The sequence below is a fragment of the Protobothrops mucrosquamatus genome, unplaced genomic scaffold (assembly GCF_001527695.2).
Source record: "Protobothrops mucrosquamatus isolate PMUCROS unplaced genomic scaffold, P.Mucros_1.0 scaffold_180, whole genome shotgun sequence".
Taxonomy (NCBI): Eukaryota; Metazoa; Chordata; class Lepidosauria; order Squamata; family Viperidae; genus Protobothrops; species Protobothrops mucrosquamatus.
In genome coordinates this window covers 54,689-75,721 of record NW_015386256.1, presented here as the reverse complement: position 1 = coordinate 75,721, position 21,033 = coordinate 54,689, and the positions used below count along the sequence as shown (strand labels likewise).

The following is a 21,033-nucleotide window of genomic DNA, read 5'->3' as shown; positions in this document are numbered from 1 at the left end:
TCACTGAAATCAATTTCCAACGTTAAAATGGGTGGCCAAAATGGTGCAGCTGAAATGTTACCCAAATGAGGAAGACTTTTTTTAACCACCATTTGCTGACATCTCTGCACTCCAGATTAGCAGGAAATTTGAAGTACTGTCTTGAGACAGTTTCTGAAATCTTACAAGATATGAGTTTGATAATCTATTGATTAGCAGAGGAAGCTACCTAATATTTTATCAAGACCATTAGTCAAAATATCTCAGTATTATTTGTTAGCCTGGGTGAGACAACTTTAACTCACCTTGATCAGGTATTTTATATTACAAAGGGTACAATTTACCTCTTTGGGCTGATGTTCCTCTTGGGTGATAGCTTTCCTTAGCAATGTAGCCATTGGCCTACTAAAATATTTTGGAAAAGAACCCTGCCATTTTCATTTTCTAAATTTTAAGAGGAATTTTAGGATAAAGCAAGCGAGACATTTCACTGCTTCTTAAGAGTCACCTCAACCCAGATATTACTCAATTGTTTAAATAGCTCAGGGGATCTTCCCTGTTCACCATGTTACAATGCAGTTATAAGATGCTGAAACTAGTAATTCTGCAAAAGAAATTTTAACAAATTAACACTGCCATAAAATTAATCTTGAAAAATACAACCGATGATGGATTTTTAAATCACAGCTTTATAAGAAATAATAAAAATACAACATATGTGCATGATGATATTTTGCATATTATGGATAATGGCTAATAATTACTTTAATTTTTATTATTATTTTAAAAGAAAATTGCTTTTTTGTGTTAGCAACCAGCATTACGAGCCAGTAATGTTAGACTCCTGCTACGATATACACCATGGGGTGCGTGAAGATTAACTATCTATGGAGACTGCTATTCCTCCTTTGCTATTCATTTAACTTTCCAAGTTAGCAGACATTGAAAACCTGAAGAAACAAAAAAACATTGCTTATTTTGTCTTTTATTTCTGTGTGAGCAAGCAAAATGTATGAGAAGTGGAAGCTCACTGGTCACTTGTTATTCTCTGAAACCGTAGCTACATAATCATAAATTCTTACAATTCTAGGACAGAAAGAGCAGTGACAGAAGATAATCTTCAATCTGCTAGTCTGGCATGGTGCAACCTAAAAGCACAACTTGTACAAATTGATTTTTTTTTAGATTTAAGACAGTAACAAAAATAAATCAAGCTATTTTGTGCTAATACAGGTAGCCCTCAGTTCAAAGGTACTTTGAGACAACCATGACTTGGATGGCTGAGAATCTCCATAGACAAGTAGTCCTTGCCTTACAACAGTTCGTTTAGTAACTGCCCAAAGTTACAATAGCAGTGAAGTGTGACTTATGATTGTTTTTTGTTGTTACGACCTTAGAGGCATCCCTATGGTCACATGATCAAAATTCAGACGATTGGCAACTGATTCATATTTATGACCTTTGCTATGTACCCGGGGTCATGTCATCCCCTTTTGCAACCTTCTGACAAGCAAAGTCAATGAGAAAGCCAGATTCACTTAACAACCAGGTTACTAACTTATCCACTGCAGTGATTCACTTAACAACTGTGGCAAGAAAAGTCGTAAAATGGGCCAAACTCACTTAACAAACATCTCACTCAACAACAGAAATTTTGGGTTCAATTGTGGTCATACGTTGAGGACTACCTATAGTCTTAAAAAGCTGAACAAAGAAAAACCAAATAGATATTGTGCTCCCTCTACTGTTCAACCATTATATCTTAATAAATGAATACAGAAGTGAACATTTTAAGTCAGTTCTACCATATATGACAGTCTTTCATGTGTTAGATATCCAATCAAAGCGCAAAATTAAAATGGAATCCAAGAAAAGGGGATTTAAATTATTGGTGCAATACTGTGTTAATAGGAAATATCTTTTTAAAAAAACCTAACATATTTATTATGAATATAATAAAGTCCATTCATCAGATGTATGAAATATTTAAAATTAGCAAACATACAGTATTCAGTTATATATACTAATTCAGAAAAAAAAATGGGAAAAGAGGAATGAGATATGAAAATAATAAATACAAAAAAAGAATAGACCAATAATACAGAAAGTCCTTGACTTATGACCACAATTGAACCCAAAATTTCTATTGCTAAGTGAAACATTTGTTAAGTACGTTTTGCCCCATTTCATGACCTTTCTTGTCACAATTAAGTGAAGCACTGTAGTGGATAAATTAGTAACAAATACTGACAATAGTATTTGAGCTATACTGGCTTATTTACTAATTCATGTCCCGTCTCGCTATTAAATGCTGTAGTGTAGATATTCTTGCCTTTAGGCATACTGTCCTTTGGGTTCCAATTTAATGTGTTGAATTCTGCAAATGAGATGGGCCTGCTGTGTTCTGTGGAATGTAACAGTCTTAGTTTAATTCCGTCCGGGAAGATTATAAGAAAAGAAGTAAACCACATGCTAATATACTCATACAAAAACATTCACATGAAGCAGTTTATGTTTATTTTGATAATGACCACCAGTTGAAAAAGTTATGGACAGAATATCTTGTTAATATAAAGTCTCTATTATTGAATATGCATCAAAACTAGTGATAAATGAGCTATGCTCAAATGTAGCTTGGAGGAGGGAGGCATTACAGTGATTTAGAAGTATACAGAAAAATAGAATACAACTATTTTCTATTTCCAGAGAAGCTTCTGCTTTTCATATGATTATACAGCTGCTTTGCACTAGTAACTATATACAAATGATACCACAGAAAGTAATTGACAAATATAAGTAAAAATACACACGTATACAAACAGCGTATCTTCTTGAGCAATGTTTTTTTTTTGTATCAGAAATCCAGAAGAAGTGAATCATTACTATTGGTAATGAGCTAACGATTTCAAAATGTAAACATGATTCAGCTTTTTCAGCACATCAGATTGGCTCTCAAAAGCATAAATTCTATTAGGCTGGTGATAGATGAAGTGAAATAATAAATAATCCAAGAAGGCAAACACCAACCTGCTTTTAGTGTTGAAAACAAAATTCTATTGCTATGATGCTATTTTGTAATATACATTTAGCCTTAATTGTTACTATTATTTTACAAGTATGATACAAATAAAAATAGTTATCACATTTACAGGTTGCCTAAATGCTTCATTTGAAATAGATTCATTTTTTTTACATCTCCAGCTGATGTGAGATACAAAATTCCAGGAATTCTTTTTATGGTTTAAGTCACTAAAAAATGTTAAATAAAATGACATTAATACAAACTAAGTATGGTTCTTCAGCAAAGGACAAAATATAAATGCCTTATCAATTATGGCCCATGGTTATTCTATGGCTATGAAGTTTCATGTTTGTAGGGGATATACTTTTTTTCTAAGTGCTTTCTTTAGATAAATACATGAAACCCTTATACTTTGAATCACTCCATAGTATCTGACAATTCTATTCACTTTCTGCTAATTGTATTCTAATGAGCCCACCTGTTTTAAAGCTAAACTATCACCAGGTAACACTTTGAGAGAAAAATGAATTGTTCAATTTGTAGGAACTAGATATATTGTTTCAAAATCAGAGATCAGGAGTTGTTAGCAACTTTTTTTTAGAATCAAGGGAAACCTATACAGTCTTCACGTAAGGTATTTTGAATATACACAAGGGTGCTTTAACAGGAACTCATGATTTTGTCACTGTACATCAAATACTCCCATTATCATCTACAAAAGTGGTGTCCAATCTTGGCAACTTTAAGATTGTGAACTTTAAGTCTATGCTGGCTAGGGAATTCTGGGAGTTTAAGTCCACAAGTCTTACAGTTGCCAAGGTTGGACACTCTTAACCTACATCAAGAGTTTTGATGTTAGTATTTTTTAAGGAATAGTGTCTCTTACAAGAGTGAAAACCTGGCTTTAGTCCCAGGCCTGCAAACAATGTGTTTGGAGGGGGTGTGTGGCTGCATTGGTATGTTTCAATGGATGTTTTTAATCCAGGCTGTTTTGTCTGTGTTTTTATTATTTTAACCAGTATTACATTTTGTAAACCACCAGAGCCTGCTCAAGTCGGTGGCTGTAATAAATTTAATGAAATAAACAATCTCCGGCAATCATGAATGACTCAGAGTGAGCAAAGCAATAAAACACATACCATGCTCTTATTTGTACTGTCACTTTTAGAGATTTTATCACTGCACAATAGCAAGAAATGTTAACTATCTATATAGCATACATATTTAAAAAGTAAATGTTGGATTGTTTTGTTTGCTTGTTTAACACTGGAACTAAGAAGCCAAATAAAGAGCTAATAAAAATTGGCAAAGAAAGTGCCAACACACAAAAGATACAAGGGACAAAAACATATCTACTTGTCCTGCGTTTAAATTTTTGGACAGCCAGTGATGAGCAATGAGAAGTACATAGCAATTTGCTTGACTATAAGCAGATGCCTCCAGGTCCCAAAAAGGGCAACATCAGGAAGTCAGGATTATCATGACCTGGTTCATCTCACTTATTCAGCATATAATGTAATTTAGCCATAACTAGGGCTTGGATAAAATCCTTAAAGGGCAATTAACAAATAGCACATCATTATTTTTATTACAAAATAATAATTAGTAGTTACAATGTGGTTTGGAAATTCACTAAGAAAAATCCTTTTTTAAAAAAATAACCATTAAGATTTTGATTTGTTCCTATGATAAAGTTAGTCCTTATTAGAAACACTCCCTGAAAGTTTATCAACACATCTTTCTTTACATATCATCTTAAGTTGCAACAAGGCATGGCCACCTACCTAAATTACTATTAATAGTAGATGCTTTTAGTAATGCACTCAGTACACATATGGTGTTTATGTCCTAAATCAATAAAACTTGCTGCTTTATAGTTTGGTGTTTTTGCTGATATTGCAATCACTATGGAAAGAGAATAATTAACTGATATTAAATGATTTTATAAAGGACTTTTAGCATCCAACTTAGATGATCACAACCTTGTATGACAATCAGGCAATGTTTTGAACTCATAAGAATTCTTCTAGGGGCAAATGCCAAATGTCTTAGGATTAGTTATTATGATTAATGTCATAAATATAAATACTGGATGAAGAGGATAGTAAGTTAGTATGCAATTTTCTTATTAACACACACACTTGACTTTTATATTGCTGAATTTACTCATGCACCAAGATTTCATGGCATTCTTTATTCTATTAGCATCTATATCCACCAGAACTGCAAGATACTCAAGTTTCTGTCTATAGCACATGCATAGAAACATACTATTTGTCTATCTCCAGCTAGTAGGCTTTTTAAAGTTTATTAAACTTACAAATAGCTTGTTTGTTTTCCAAATACTTAAATTAATAAATAATGGAAATTTTGTTGGGAAGAGATAGCTGAATTATACTTTTCATCAATGCAAAGGTTTGGGATGGTTTTTCTGTTTTTGTTAACAGGAATCTATAGTAGTAACTTTTCTGCATATATATTATTATTATTGAACTCTGCACAGGATTGGCTGTCTTATTGGGTTGGACTTAGAAAAAAGTAGGATTGGAGACAAAACAATTAAAGAAACCACTAGAAAAGAAGCAGTACATTTTAAAATCTTGTGAAATTAATTTTCTTATAGGGAAAATTGAAGGAAAATATACTGCAACACGCAACGGTTTTTAAGCTGAAACAAAAATCCATACTAACATACAATTACCAATATTTTTATTTCAAGAAACCACTCTTCCTTTATAGTTGCTATTTGTGTATATGTGCAAGTGCATATATCTTGCAATCTTTGATGCTACACAGCAAACCTGAATACTTTTAAGCACCATAATCCATTTTTATTGTCACTGACAACCATGTAGTAGTTTGTCTTATAAATAACTTGCATAAATGCTGAAATCATATTAGGATAAACCACAAAGTTCATTTTATTAGCTATTTAAAAAAAGCAATGTACAGGCTAAATTCTTTAAAGTGCAAAACAACAGAACATGTCTGCAACATTCAGATTGCTCGGATCTCCACAAAAGGAGGAATTCAGTATGTAGTCAACACAATTAATCTTCACAATTATACGAAAATGACATTTTGATTAGGTATCAAGACAGATTGTCCTCTTTTTTAAGTGCTGCATGAAAGGCAAAGTAACAATCAGAAAATAGTTGAAAATTCAATTAATTTTTAATATCCTGAAATGACCTTTCTCGTGTCAAATTCTACCCTGTTACAAAAGGGAACTGATACAGCCCTAAGCTTGGGAATCTTTTAAAACTTACATGTACACTCAGAGTAACTGATGGGGTGTTGCTTCAAAGGAAAAATTAAAGATTCCAACACATATCTTGAGGAAGATATGGTACCTAGTCACAAACCAACCCACTATGGATTTGGCAACACATTGGTGACCTTGTTTGGCACGGACCAGCAGGTACTGGGAACATGCATTATGCCAATGACTAAAATACCAAACTTGTTTTTCTATAGGAATAATCCAATTTTTGACATCAAATATGTTTATACACTATTAAATTCCTGAGATGAGCATATGGAAAAGGTATGTCCCCATCTTAAATTACCATGAGGAAATTGTTTCTTCCAGATTCCCAATCTCTGCATTTTAAATATATTTAACATATTAATCTTCTTCAAGACGCCACTTCTGAGACTCCTCCTGACGTACATCAGGCCTTATTTGATTTCTCATGCCTCCTAAAACATTTGATGTAGCTTCTGTTGCAACTATTAGCGGTTTTACTACAGTTGGCGGAATCTGGCGGAGAACTCCTCCTACTGCTCCAGTTACCCCTCTGTTTTCATGTTCACGTGTAGCAGTTTCATAAATTGTATGTGCCGTATCTGTAATCCCCTGAGAAAATTACAAACATACAAAACAATGTAAGTGGAGTTGAACAGTCTTGTCTAATAAAGTCACTTCTCCAAAAACCCTTTCGGAGATTTAGATCATCAGTTTTCTAGGCTAAGGATCTTGTTCAACCAACCCCCTCAGTTTTACCTGAGAACTGGCACTGCCTTCCCATACAGAGGTTATACAACGAATCAACATTCTGCAACACTACTATTGATTGTTTTTGAGCAATCTGGATTCAACAAACTGTTTTCAGAAGAAATGACATCTCTCCTTTTGGGGATGAAGGAGTTAAATAATACTAATTTGCTGACTAAAGTTACCCGAATTTTCAAATCAATTTGATATAAGGGAAAATCTGCTATCAAACTTTGTGATCATAAAAAACTGATTAACACAGTGACATTACTGTACAAAATAATTAGAAATGTTACGCATTTTTTGAAATTTTTGTAATATTAAAGGAAATTATCTAAATACAGCAAAAATCCAAGAATTAAAATTATGTTTATGCTAGACAATTCTTGTTTTGGGGATACCCTTAAAGATGTCAAGTCTCAAAATTGCTGAAGAATAAATACTTATACTGAGATGATCATCTTAGATCTGTAAACTGAGACTGAATCCTGACAAGATTAAGATTTTGTTGGTAGGTTATTTCTGGGAATGGATTTGAAAGGTTTTTCTCTATGAACCTGCCTTCTGTTAAGAGCTTGTATGCAGTTTGGGGGGGGGGCTTCCAGAGTCATTTTGTCACTGAAGGTTTACTACTGACGCTAATGTGCTAGTCCAGTATACTATTACTCTGGTATATCAAGTATATTTTTACTAGCTAAGGACAACATAGTAACTATCATCCATATATTGCTAATTAGTTCACCTAGGCCTTTTCTGTATGAATGCTGGATGGAATGTTTATTTCAGCTTTTCTTTTCCATTCCTCCCATGTTTTTATTATTTTTAATATTGTTTTTAATTTAATACTTAGGAGCTAGTACAAATATATCTCAAATTATAGCAAGCAACCAGAAGGATACAATCTACCAACAAAAGAGAAGATTCTTTAGTAATTAATTTAACTTTACCTCTTTTACAACACTGTATGCTTTTGCCACACCCTCACGAAGATCCACAGGCTGGTAAGCTAGACGACGAGAAAGCCGTTTGATCTTCTTTGTCTCATTTAAGCTAGGCCCAGGGGAAACCATGTCATAAGCTGTTTCTGCAGCTGCCTAGATTTCAATTTCAATAAAAATAACAATATATTATTAATACAACAAAGAATAAACAATGGTTTATGAATTATAACAATGCTTCATCCCTAACATGCACTGTCAAGCCTCAGGTCTTAATATAACATGTATCTTACTGTAACACATAATAATTAATATAATGTAATAAACGTTTATAAGATATGCTTCAAAAAGTTATTTACAGAAGTTCAAGATTGGGTATTGAAATTTAAAGAGCACAACTATTCTCAAAGAAATGAAATGTATTTGAACCTTATTGTCAATATCAAGACAATTGCTCAAAATACATTTTTTTACTTTATCCTGCATAATTTAGATAGCTGCTATGAAGTCTTAAAGGGATGAAATATCTCATGTGGGTGTTTTTATTTATGTATCTAATTGATTTTTAAAGTTGCCTGATATAGAGGGTTAAAACAATTTAAAAACCATTAAAAATAACTATGCTAGAAGGAACAAATCAGATTATTACACCATTGCTAGTGCTTAGAAAATCATACATACATGTAACTCTCGGAGCCTGTTGGAAGCCTCAAGCCAAAATCAGCTTTCTGCTTAATTATTTTGTCAACATGGAATTGATGTAGACTACAACATGCATCCCACGTAGCAGTGACAATATTAAGGTTCCCTTTACTACCTTCCATGTTGTGTATCAGCTCAATGGGCATTCGTCTAGTTTTGAATGAAATCAATCTAACAAAAAATCTAATCCATTCACATATTGTTCCAAATCCTTGAAGTTATTCTTTGTTATAGGCTAGAACTTCCCTTATCCAAATTAAGTATGTGACAGTCACCTTAGTTTATTGATCAGTTGAAGCCTTGTATGTTTATGTATGTTCTAATATTTTATGTGCTTCAAAATTAAGCAAAAAATAGTCTTTGACTGTCACCAAGAATAAATGGAAAGTATACCTGTATGGTTTGAACCATTCTGTTTGTCAGTTCTAATGCTGCCATTGCGGTAGATGTACCAAAAGAAGCTGCTCCTCTCTGGAAGCCCCTCACAATACGGCCATCTTTTCGGTATTGCTCTATTGGTAACCACACCAAATCTTTCAGGCCCTGAACTGAATCAAAGAGAGAACATTACGAATAACCAATATGGCCAAGTATTTTCAAGTATTTCTTCATTCACATATATGTATTTAAACTGAAGTGCTCTTAATAATACAAATAATAATAATTTTGAAAAAATGTCAAGAATATTTTACAGCCTTACCTAGTTGAATTAATGAATGAATTGGCCCAACACCTCCAAGAATACCTGGTAGTTGGTTCTTTCTGATGTCATTAAGCCATTCAGATAAGGCATAAGAAAACAGCTTATCAACACCCAGCAACCTATAATAAATAGTATTATTAATACACATACACAAACTACTGACATCTGAAAATTGAAAGAAATTAAACTGCTTTGTATGTTTTGTTGATAGAGATTAACTATTCAAATAAACATGATCATTAAGTAAGCTTACCCATGTCGATAACAAAGTCTCTTCAGTTTTAATTCGGAGCAATTTAATTGAGCGAGACCAATCAGAATACCAGCCAATGTGCCCTGAAAATTAAATATGTCAATTCATCTATAAATTCAACATAAACTCATAGAAATCCTTCATTCATATATTATGCCTATTTTCATTTAATAGTTGACTGTAAGAGATGTGGGCAGGTGCATGGATCCTGTGAACAGGCAGGCAAAAAAAATGATAGCAGCAGTGATGTTCAACCTCCTTCTGGTTTGCCCACTGATTTGCTTGTGGTTATTACATGACTGTGGGATGCTGTAAAAGTTGTAACTTTATAGACCAGTCCCCCTCATTCAGCGCTATTGTAACTCTGAACAATGGCTGAATGAGTGGTTGTAATCTGAGGACTACCTATAATGGCAATCCAAAATAAACCCAACTTGGTTTTTTTAATATAGTACCTGTCTTATGGGTGATTACTTTTCAGATATTGCTCCCAAATTCCATATGTATTATTCTCCTAGGGAACAATCACTTTTTAAGAAGGGTAGGCTTGCTTCAACTATATTGGCTTTCTGGAAGCTGCTCAAAATAAAGCTTCTTCCAGTGAGCTTTTTAAAAACTAAGTAGAATAATGTCATAGGAATTGGTATATTTACATTTCACATTATATTATCCCAGCATAGATGCTTTCTTTTCTGCAAATTGGCTGTGTGTCATAAGATCAGTAGTCTAAAAAGCTAATGAATAAACTGGGGGGGAAAGCAATTGATTTTAAAGGGTCTCATTGTTTATTTCAGGCTAGAAAACAGAGCAAATATCCTAGTGAAAAACAGGAATCTTTTAGAAAAACAGGTGGTTCGTTCTTTAAAATCAGAAGTTTTCAAAAATGGCTGGTTAAATTCTTTGTGCGGTATTAAATTTCTAACTTGGTGTGGAATTATTCTAATTCATCTTTGTATTATATTAAGATCTGAAAAATTGTTTGGTATTACTAAAACAGGCAAATATGAACCCACATGATTAATGGATGAAAGAAATTTTATCTGTCAGTGTAAGATTTAACAAACCTGATCCATAGACACATGTTTACCATGATAATCAAGACGTATTGGGACTTCTGATGTAAATCGAAACTCTCTGAAAGGAAAGAGAAGTGGTAAGATGATACACAGAAAAACGTTCAGGGGAAAAATGAGAATGCATGATAAAGACAATATTCACAAGTATCATGATCTTAATCTGTGGGTGCTTTTAAAATCAGCACTGTTTTGGGAGAATTAAGTGGCTTTTTTTAACACGGGGCCTTTCTCCAGCCTTTATTATTATCTAAGTAATCTGAGGTTTAGATGATTAGATTAACTGTTACAGAAGTGGCTTGTATCTACTAGAAATGTAAAGCAAGAAGTACTCTAGTGCACTGAAAAAAGTCAGAAGTCACTGATTTTTTTTTTTCTATAGTATACCCTTGCATTTATTCCTCCTCTCATTTCTCTTTCTTTTCTGATCCTTGTTTTCATTTTTATTTCATATTACAATACACTTTGATAAAAATGAAAAAATTATCTAAGTCCTTTCTTTAAAAAATAACCTTGTTACAATAAATTACAGAAAAATCCAGATTAGGACATAAACCTTGGTTACCAATCTGTTTAATCCCCATTCTAAGCACTAGTTTTGACTTAAGCCATAGTATTGAGAAACAGTTTTTCTTCTGTAAGAATACATCCACTCTGATTTTCATATGGTGCTCATTTTATATCTAATTATCAAATTCAGCTGCTGGTACACAAATTGGGTGCTTTTTCTTTGTAAATTGGGGGTGTAGAAAGAGTAAATATGTGGACTTTTATAACACTGTTAATTTTGGGTTGGTTTTTAGTAGTTGTTTTGGAGTTTCCTTTTAGATTTTCACATTTTCCCCATGTACTTGTAGTCATTATTTTATCTCCTTTAATAACCATCCATATTTAATTAATGAAGTCCACACTGTATTTTAGGAACCATAAGTATACAATCTAATACAAAACATTATAACCAATTGAAGAAATGTGTGAATCAAACTGTCCTGTCTACTGAAGGAAAATATTTAGCTGTGATTATATAACTATACATAGAACAGTCATGACTACAAGCATCTGAAAGAAGCCAGTTGATTTTACAGGCCAGAGTGCCAAAACGGAGCTTTTGAAAAAGTAACATGAGAAAAGACAGACATTTTAGAGTAGGGGTAAGAAACCACTGACTGGATAGTGTCCCTCCTATTTGCAAACAACCAAAATTCAGAAAACAAATAATGGTTTTCAACAACAACAACAAAAAGGTTTCCTGAAAGGACATAAGGTGTTCACAGGTGTCCAATGTGTACCTGAAAAATATTGGCTGATCACTGAATGATGCCTCTTCCTGTGAGAGATTATGGTCATCCCCATTGAGCATATCCACAGAATCAACACTTCCATTCTGACTTGATGGCTTATGTAATGAAAAAGAAATGACTGGATTTGGTTCTTTGAAACCACTCTGATGCCTGGGCAAAATACATGTTACTTCGGGACCAGGAGGCTTTTTAACTGCAAATAAAATAACTGATATTAAAATCCAAGGCAATCAAATAGTCATTATTTCTACATAGCTGTTTTCAAATTAATTATATATTTATATAATTCATATAATTTATATTAAATATATATGATATATAATATGATTTTACATCAGAATATTTACCCTCAGGATCTGGAGTCATTAGGACTTCTACTTCTGTTGATAGGCTAGTGAAAAAATCCTTCAAGAAAAACAAGGCATCCTAGAAAATAGAAAGCAGTATACTAAGAAAAAGAAATTATTACCTTGCTCATTATGTGATTATATGCAGAGGTGGAAAATACTAATAATAGTATTGACTGGTTATAGTAATACATAATATTAACAGCATTAGTACTATTACTAATTACCTATTAGTAATACTACTAATTAGTATACTAAATACTAATCATTTGTCAGATGGAATTTTGGAATATAAACCAAAGTACTATATTATTAACAATGAAGTTTATCTTACAATCATACGTATTTGAATTACATAAACATACATGTATATGTATATGTATATGTCACACACACACACAAACACACGCAATATATAACTGCTTATATTTTGTTTGGCTAAAAGAAAAATATCTATATCCTACAAAAGATGGAGGCAATGCAATTCTCAATATCTCACATGACTCATGCTGTCTAAGTTTCAAAACAAGTTTTAATTTCTCCACAGTATTTTTTAAAAATATTCATACAGTAAAGAGACATTTACAATACTTTTAAAATCAATGAAAGAGTATCAAATACAAAGAGCTGCTTTGACATAATGGGTAAGGTGCTGGCCTAGAAACCAGGAGACTGTGAGTTCTAGGCTTGCTTTAAGCATGAAAAACTAGCTGGGTGAATTTGGGCTAGTCACTCTCAGCTCACCTCACAGGGTTGTTTTGCGGAAAATGGGAGGCAGGAGCATTAGGCATGTTTGTTGCATTGACTCATATATAAAAAGGCAAGATAAACAATATAATAATAAGCTAGGGTAACCAAGTGAGTAATATTATTTTTCTTCAAAGAGAAAAAAATGTGGCTACTGCTCCACCCATCTCCCCAACATGGTGTCTTCTTAACTAACCTGGTCAATGTTGAGACGAAGCGGCATTAAAGATACCCGTAAACAACATTCTTGTGGCGATCTTCCAGACTCAGGACGAACATGCAATGCTTTAACTGTCAACTGTTAAATGAAACATATATCAGTTAATGTTGTCCTTTTACCAGTTGGGATCGTTTGTGCACCCATATAAATTGCTTAAATAAATAAATAATCAGTAGAGGTCCCAAAGATGCTTTTTCACGAGGCAATTGGACTTTTTTGATTTTCTTTGAAGACGTTTCACTTCTCATTCAAGAACCTTCTTTGGCTCTGACTGAACGGTGGGGAATGGAAAGATTTATACTCCTTGCAGACAGCTGGTCATTTGCATACTTTTAGCAAGTCAAGTTGTTAGTGCTACCTGGAGGCTTATCTGTGTCTTCAGGGTCACCTGTGCAAATGTGTGTCTAGCCTTCCTGGACTGTGCTGTATACATTAAGGAAGACAGAAGCCTTAACATTGAAATTTACAGGAAGCCTACACACAGAGATCAGTATTTACATTTTGATTCACACCACCCACTGGAGCACAAAATGGGAGTTATCAGAACCCTACACCATAGAGCTGAAGGCCTGTCTACCAGCAAAGATGGAAAAGAAAAAGAACTAAAGCAAATTAAAGAAGCCCTCAGAGCTTGTGGCTATCCCAAGTGGGCCTTCATCAAATCTCAAAAAAGACCCAGCAGGAGCTCCTCCATAACAGACGAAGAAAACAATAAACGAAAAAACTTAGTCATTCCCTACATTGTAGGAATATCGGAAAAGCTCAGGAGGATCTTCGGCCAACACAACATACGTGCACACTTCATACCCAAGAATACACTAAGGCAGAAGCTTGTCCACTCCAAGAATAAAACACCCAGACACAAACTGAGCAACGTGGTATATGCAGTATAATACAGTGAGCCATGTGCAGTTCTGTACATTGGGGAAACAAAACAACAACTTCATAAACATATGGCACAACATAGGAGAACAAACCCCTCAGGACAAGATTCAGCAGTCCATCTGCATTTAAAAGACAAAGGCCACTCTTTCAAAGAAAGTAAAGTTCACATTTTGGACAGAGAGGACTGCTGGTTTGAAAGAGGGGACAAAGAGACCGTCTATGTCAAAATCGAACAGCCTTCTCTCAACAGAGGGGGAGGGATACAACATCATCCATCTCCAGTCTGCAACACAGTCCTTTCAACAGTTCCAAGAAGGCTCCACACACATTTGCACTACTCAGGTGACCTTGAAGACACAGATAAGCCTCCATGTAGCACTAAGGACTAGCTAAAAGAATGAAAATGACCAGCTGTCTGCAAGGAGTATAAATCTTTCCATTCCCCACCATCCAGTCAGAGCTGAAGAAGGTTCTTGGGCGAGAAGCGAAACATCTTCGAAGAAAAACAAGGAAGTCCAGTTGCTTTGTGAAAAAGCATCTTTGGGATAACTATGACTTGGATGACTGAGAATCTCCATAGACATTTAATCAATAGAGGATTCATACAAATATGTAATCTCTTTGAATAGTCACAGTTTCTTTTCCTGCACTACAAGGCAAACATGAACAAAGCCAGTTTCATATTCACAGGGTGTGTTGGTAGCTTTTAAGGTGTATTTATATGGGTGAGTTTAGGATCTATACCATTACTGGAATGCACATGGATAGAAATGTCTTTGAGAGAACAGGAACATTTTGTTGCTAGTAATTTATGTCTACTCAAATATTTATAAACCTAATTAAAAATAATAGTATGTGTAGTTCCCAATTAATAACATTCCCTTATTATTATAATTGATTATTGATCTGGGTAGAATAAATTAACCCTGATATATATGTATATGGCAAATTCTAGATTTCTTAGAGATAAATGTTGTGATTACAATGTTTACCGATTGTATGCAATAGTAGTTTTATTCTTATCTAAGACTATAATAAAGTTTGCTACTGTTTTGTGCAATTTTTCATTATAATGAATTAGCCATTAGATCTAGCAATCTCTTGTTAAAAACGAAGTTCTTCACTATCAAATGTGTGTGGTATCAGGAGTGTAGATATTGATTTATGTCAGCATGTTATGGTAATTCTGCAAGAGGCGGTTAATATTGGAATAGAAACTCTGGCTAAAGCATTGTCAGACTGGACTTGAGTTATCAATCATTTGGATAACTTAGCATACCAGTCATTCTGGATAAATATGCCTATTTTCCAAAAGAAGTATTCCAAAATCAGCTTCCGCGTTCTGCAGATGATAGAGATTGAAAAATCCATTAGGAGCCTTTCTTCTAAATAAAATAAATAAGTATCCATCTGAGGGTGGACGCTTATTGCCATGTTTGATACATTCTCTAAATGGGATAGTCAAGAGCTTAAGAAGTTGGTATACATGTCTTAAATGCCCAAAACAAGTCTAAAAAAGTCAAATATCTTTTCTCTTTTATGTGACACTTAAAAGTAAAGCTCAGTAGGAAAATAAAATTATTTAATGAATATAGAGAAAAATACACCTTTATATATTTCCACCACAGAAATCAAAAGAAACTGAAATAAAGGGAAGAAATAATATGCACCCACCAAATGTTTAGCTCTTTAAGGTTCTGAAATAATCTTGAACTGATAAGCTGTAAATGATGATAAAGAATACATACGTCTGCAGTGCACTTGGTTACTATTTATTTATTTGTTTATTTCTATAGCTGTCTATCTCAATCAATGACTCTGGGTAGCCTACAATTCAACATATTATCTTCCTTTGTAATTCTCAGCAAATGTTTATCAGCTCTTACCATGTTAGAGTGCGCTTTTCTAGGCATCTCCTTACTACAGTAAAGATAAAGAAATTTATTCATTTGAGATGTAGCCAAACGATCTCTGATTTCAAGATCTTGAACCATAAATATTTGACGAGATACAGGTTGTTCCAATATGCTGAGTTCGCACTCTTGTTCACCTGAGGGATATACCTCATGTTGGAATTTCACCTTTAAAAAAACAAGAGACAGGAAAAAGGGCAAATTTGATAGATTAAAGCAGACATGTCAAACTTGCGACGTTACATGACGTCGCACAACGTATTGGAACTTTTCCCCCATTGCCGGCAATGGGATGGGCGCGGTTTCCTCGTGACGCGCCAGCCTGCGGCCCTGGGTTAAGGTTTTAGAGAAATAAAACAAAATAATGTCATTTCCCCTTCTTACCTTGCTTAACTGTATTTCTATCAAAAAGTCGGGGTTCCTTCCTTTTCCTCCACAGGCAGTACTACGTCCATGTCTTGTTGGGGTGTGAGAAGGAGAACTCTGAGGACTACTGGATAAGAAGAGAAAAAATATGTTTCTCTTTAAATAAGAAGTTTACCTCACAACAACTCATTCAGATCTCAGATTCATTCAGTGCACAATCTGAGTTTGTAAACAAAACTGAATGTACTACCTTGTCATCAGAAACATATTTCCTTCTTTCCATAACTAATACATTTCCAATTATGAAGGAAGTAAGAGTTTGGCTAGATTCACACATCAAACTAAGCCATTAATTATGTTTTGTTTAACAAATTACAATTTAAAAAGCAATCGTTTCTGTTTAATATAAGGCGAATTATCAGGCCTATATTACACATCCATTCTAGTACTCCATGACCTATAATGGTCATCCATATGCATTCAGGGAGCTCATGGTCATGGCTGGTAGACCACTTCCTGTCTTTCATTGCTGCTGCTGCAGTTACAAAAGAAAATGACTGAGAGGGTGTTTATGTTTCTTTAAATTAATTCTCAGCTCCTGTGTAAAAAGATAAGGGACTGGTACTGAAATACTTACATATAACTTTTAGCTGGAGATGTAGGTGTTATGTTCCCAAAATCCTTTCCTCCATAAAGATGCCAAATGAGTGAAATTTCTTTCACAACATAGCGCATGAGGGGAACAGGAAAATGCAGTGGTGTCTTGCTTGTATCTGCCTTTTTCACTGGTAAACTAAAATGGTTTTCTTTTATTATAATAGCATCTTCAACCATTGTTTTCACTACTGGCTCTTCTTCCTTATCCTAAAGAATTATAGACTATTAGCTGAATGCGTATTTTTTCTTTTTCCATTTTTTTTTTCATTTTCATTCTTCCAGAAGTGGTTCTATAATTTGAAACCTCTTTTGCATTATAAACATAATTATATATTTCTTAAATGAAATAATGTCAAATGTAAAATTGGAACTGAGAAAAATAAAGTATAAATTTATAAAAATATGATACATATTTTCAAAAGGACAGTAATACTACAAATTATTCAGAATCTTAATGTACAATGAAACAGTGAATTATATTATTCAAACTGATGAAAAGACAGACAGATATGATTTCAAGTATGCTCAAAAATATTCTGTAAAAAGGGAGGTAAAATTTGGAATTAGTATTTCGTTGATTTAGGTTTTATTTTTATTCAGTCAAAAAATAAAACAAAAATAAAACCAAATTAACTAATTCATCTTATTTCCTTAATCCAAGACAACTTAAGTTCACAATCGATAAAACAGCTAATGGACCAAAAATAATGACAAAACAAAATACTTAAAACTCACTTAATATATACGAAAAGCAACTAAAGTCATTATTAATGCAAGCCAAAAGCCCTGGCTAAAAGTCTGAAATTTTTTAATTTAGACCAAGTCCCTCTAAATGGATGGATGAATAAATAAATACCATTACTAATATTATATTCAATCACTCTATTACATTCTACAGTGATATGATCCACTTTTTTCAAATGTATATATTGTTATTATTGACATTAATGTTAATGACTTTCCAGATGGTCATTTTACAATATTTTAATAGCCATAATTCAATCTATATATCCCAAAATCTACTTTCCATTTTAAAATTTCTGATTTTTTAATAACATTAGGAGTTTCTTACAGAAATAACAGCCTTTGGTGCAAAAAGAATACAAAAGTCATCATTTTCAGAAGGTGCGTCCCCTATAACTTCCTTAATCATGTTGGGAGTAAATGTTGCATAGGCAGGGCTTGGCTCTTGGGACAGATTCCCACTTTCATCAGGAAATAGGAAAAGATCTGAACATGTTGGTGCTGGTGTTTGACTCTTTTCATCCATGCTTCCTAGAAGAAGAGAAAAAGTTGAAAAAGTTTAAACTTTTCCATGTAATCAAGAAATTACCAAGATAGACTGAGTACATCTAGATGCAATTCTTTACTAATATGGCTGTGAGAAGATCAGAAATTAATCATACTTTAGCATGTCACCCAAACTCTTAAAATGTGCCCAATCGTTACTGTTTTTTGTTGAAACATGTGGAATGTTGTTAGAGAAAGAAGCAATAGTGGAGGACTGTAAAACAAAATTAAAAGATTTTTTTAAAAATAATTTAGGTAAAGACATTTAAGAATGGCTTGAAATAAAAATAGGATAAAATAGAGTTAAATTTTTTGGCTATAATATACAGATGGAACAATGGGAAAATATGTGGCTGAAATTTACGTTATGTTATGATCTTAAGGAGAATTTTTATAAAATGATGTATCATTGGTATATGTCACCCAAGAAATTGTCTAGAATGTTTAAAAGTACCTCAAATTTACATTGGAAATGTGAACAAGAAAGAATATTTTGTCATCTGTGTGGATATGTTAAAAGCCAGAAAGTTTTAGATTCGATACACTAATTCAGAGGATTATAAAGACTAATATACAATTGAAACTGGAGGGTTTTCTTTTGAGACTAATGGACAAACAATTGGAAAAAGACATGTTGCTTTCTTTTTATATATAATTGCAGCAAGATTTTTCATGTTTCCTCGAAAATAAGACCTGGTCTTATTTTTTATTTTTGTTTTGCCTCCAAAAGAGGCAGTAGGACTTATTTTGGGGGGATGTCTTATTTTTTCCCCAATACCTGCCTCCCCTTGTGGCAACAGCACCGACAGCCCTGTCCAGCAGGAGTCCGTGTGGCTGCCAGCCCACTTCTGCGACCACTCGCAGCAGGCCACGTGGCCTGCTACTCCATGCCGCCGCCATGAGGTGAGGCAGTTCGGGGGGGGGGAGTGGAACTGCATCAAGTGCCCCATAGGGACCCAAACACTTTTCGCTCAGAGGGAGACTGGAAGGTTTGTCTGCTTGCAAATGGGGCACTTGGGAACCGGGTTAATCGCTCCATTTCCACGCGTCCCATTTGGAAGCAGACAACCTTCCAGTATCCCTCTGGGCAAAAAGTGTTTGGGTGCCTATGGGGCATTTGGAAACGGAGTGCTCCATTTCCAAGCACCCCATAGGCGCCCAAACATTTTATGTCCAGACAGAGAAATGACGGACACTGGAAGCTTCATCTGCTTGCAAATAGGGCACTTGGAGACGGAGTGAATTGCTCGGTTTCTAAGCGCCCCATTCACAAGCAGACAAAGGTTCCAGTCTTCCTCTGGGCAAAAAGGGCATGGCGTGTCTGGATTGCCTGCCTTCCCCTCCCACTTCTGCCTCCGTGCTTGGACTTACCTGCGCTGCAACAAGGGGCTGATGGGCTGTGGTTGCTGCCGAACACCATCGGCCCCCGCATACTTGCCGCTGGTTGTGCTGGCCACGCCCCCTAGGCTTATTTTTTGCAGTAAGGCTTATATTAGGCCCACCCCAAAAAAATCAGGCTAGGGCTTATTTTTGGGGTGGGTCTTATTTTCGGGGCAACACGGTACCTACAATGCAGCAATGGTTGGTAGATAATGAAGAAACAGCCAAACTGACTTCTTTGATCAGAGAAAGAATCAGTATCTCTGTCTATGGCTGATTAGAAACCCTTATAGATTTGTTGTATGAAATGGAAAAATAGAGTTATGATTTATGGTTTTGATTAGAAAGAATAATTATAGAAAAAATAAGAGTTGTGTTCTAACCATAGAAAAAGACGTAAATTTATCACTGTACTTATAACTGTTGTAAAGAAAATCAAAAACTACTTCTTTCTATTTTTTTTCCTTTGCTTTTGTACTCTTAGCTTTTCCAATGATTTTCTTTTGTCTTAATATAGAATAAGATTCTATTAATTTTTAACCTTCTTAAAGTGTTAATAAAACATTTAATACTTATAGGTGTACAAATTATAAGCATAATGCAATATGTTCAAAAAATAAATATGAAACTTAAATAGCTTTTGATTAAAAATAAAGTCCAAATAGATTTACCATTAGCTTGTAGGTTAGAGGGGAAAATCAACTGCTGGGTTTCAATCTCTTCCATAGCATCACTCATTAAATCACTTAAAATTTGTTGGTCGGCTTCAGCAAGAACTGGCCCTCGGGAAGGTGGCCAACTAGAAACATCTGCCTAAATAAGAAAATTATACAGAACCAAATTTGAAATGGACACACAACAAACTTCTTCAGAAGTTACTCCTGAACATCCTATCTTAAGGCTACTGCTCCATATATTATAAAGGGGTCTAGTAGATTAAAGTCATTTAAGCAATCTTGGTGATCTAGTGTCCAAATGCCTCCATCTTTACTTGACTTAGCTGCCTTATTTAAAACATTAATATATGTAAGTAAGAACATGAGTACCATTTTTTTAACTAAATGAAATGAACCATTGATTATTTTCAAAGAGGTAAGTCAGTTTATGAATGCAAATGCTTTACTGTTTTTATTACAATAGACTAACACATTTATAGTAATCTAAGCTTTCATAAACTATCATTCAGAATCTCAATCTATCATTGATAAAAGATTATTTCACAATAAATGTGATATACTTTAAGATGCCACAACATTCCTT

The 21,033-nt window shown here is 34.1% G+C and overlaps 1 protein-coding gene across 1 annotated transcript in view; it reads right to left on the bottom strand.

Annotated features, from left to right (window-relative positions):
- Positions 1-5,707: 5,707 nt before the first annotated feature.
- ATG2B (autophagy related 2B) overlaps positions 5,708-21,033 on the bottom strand; it is a 52,456-nt gene continuing 37,130 nt past the window's right edge. Inside the window, exons 29-42 of the mRNA XM_015823770.1 lie at positions 20,445-20,586; positions 18,176-18,378; positions 17,084-17,310; positions 16,465-16,573; positions 16,054-16,248; positions 13,259-13,360; positions 12,316-12,394; positions 11,957-12,161; positions 10,659-10,728; positions 9,595-9,677; positions 9,339-9,460; positions 9,032-9,186; positions 7,946-8,092; positions 5,708-6,860 (exon numbers count right to left, since the gene is read on the bottom strand). Of these exons, the coding sequence (XP_015679256.1) occupies positions 6,630-6,860; positions 7,946-8,092; positions 9,032-9,186; positions 9,339-9,460; positions 9,595-9,677; positions 10,659-10,728; positions 11,957-12,161; positions 12,316-12,394; positions 13,259-13,360; positions 16,054-16,248; positions 16,465-16,573; positions 17,084-17,310; positions 18,176-18,378; positions 20,445-20,586 (2,070 nt within the window). The 3' untranslated portion in view covers positions 5,708-6,629. The remainder of the gene's footprint in view (positions 6,861-7,945; positions 8,093-9,031; positions 9,187-9,338; positions 9,461-9,594; positions 9,678-10,658; positions 10,729-11,956; positions 12,162-12,315; positions 12,395-13,258; positions 13,361-16,053; positions 16,249-16,464; positions 16,574-17,083; positions 17,311-18,175; positions 18,379-20,444; positions 20,587-21,033) is intronic.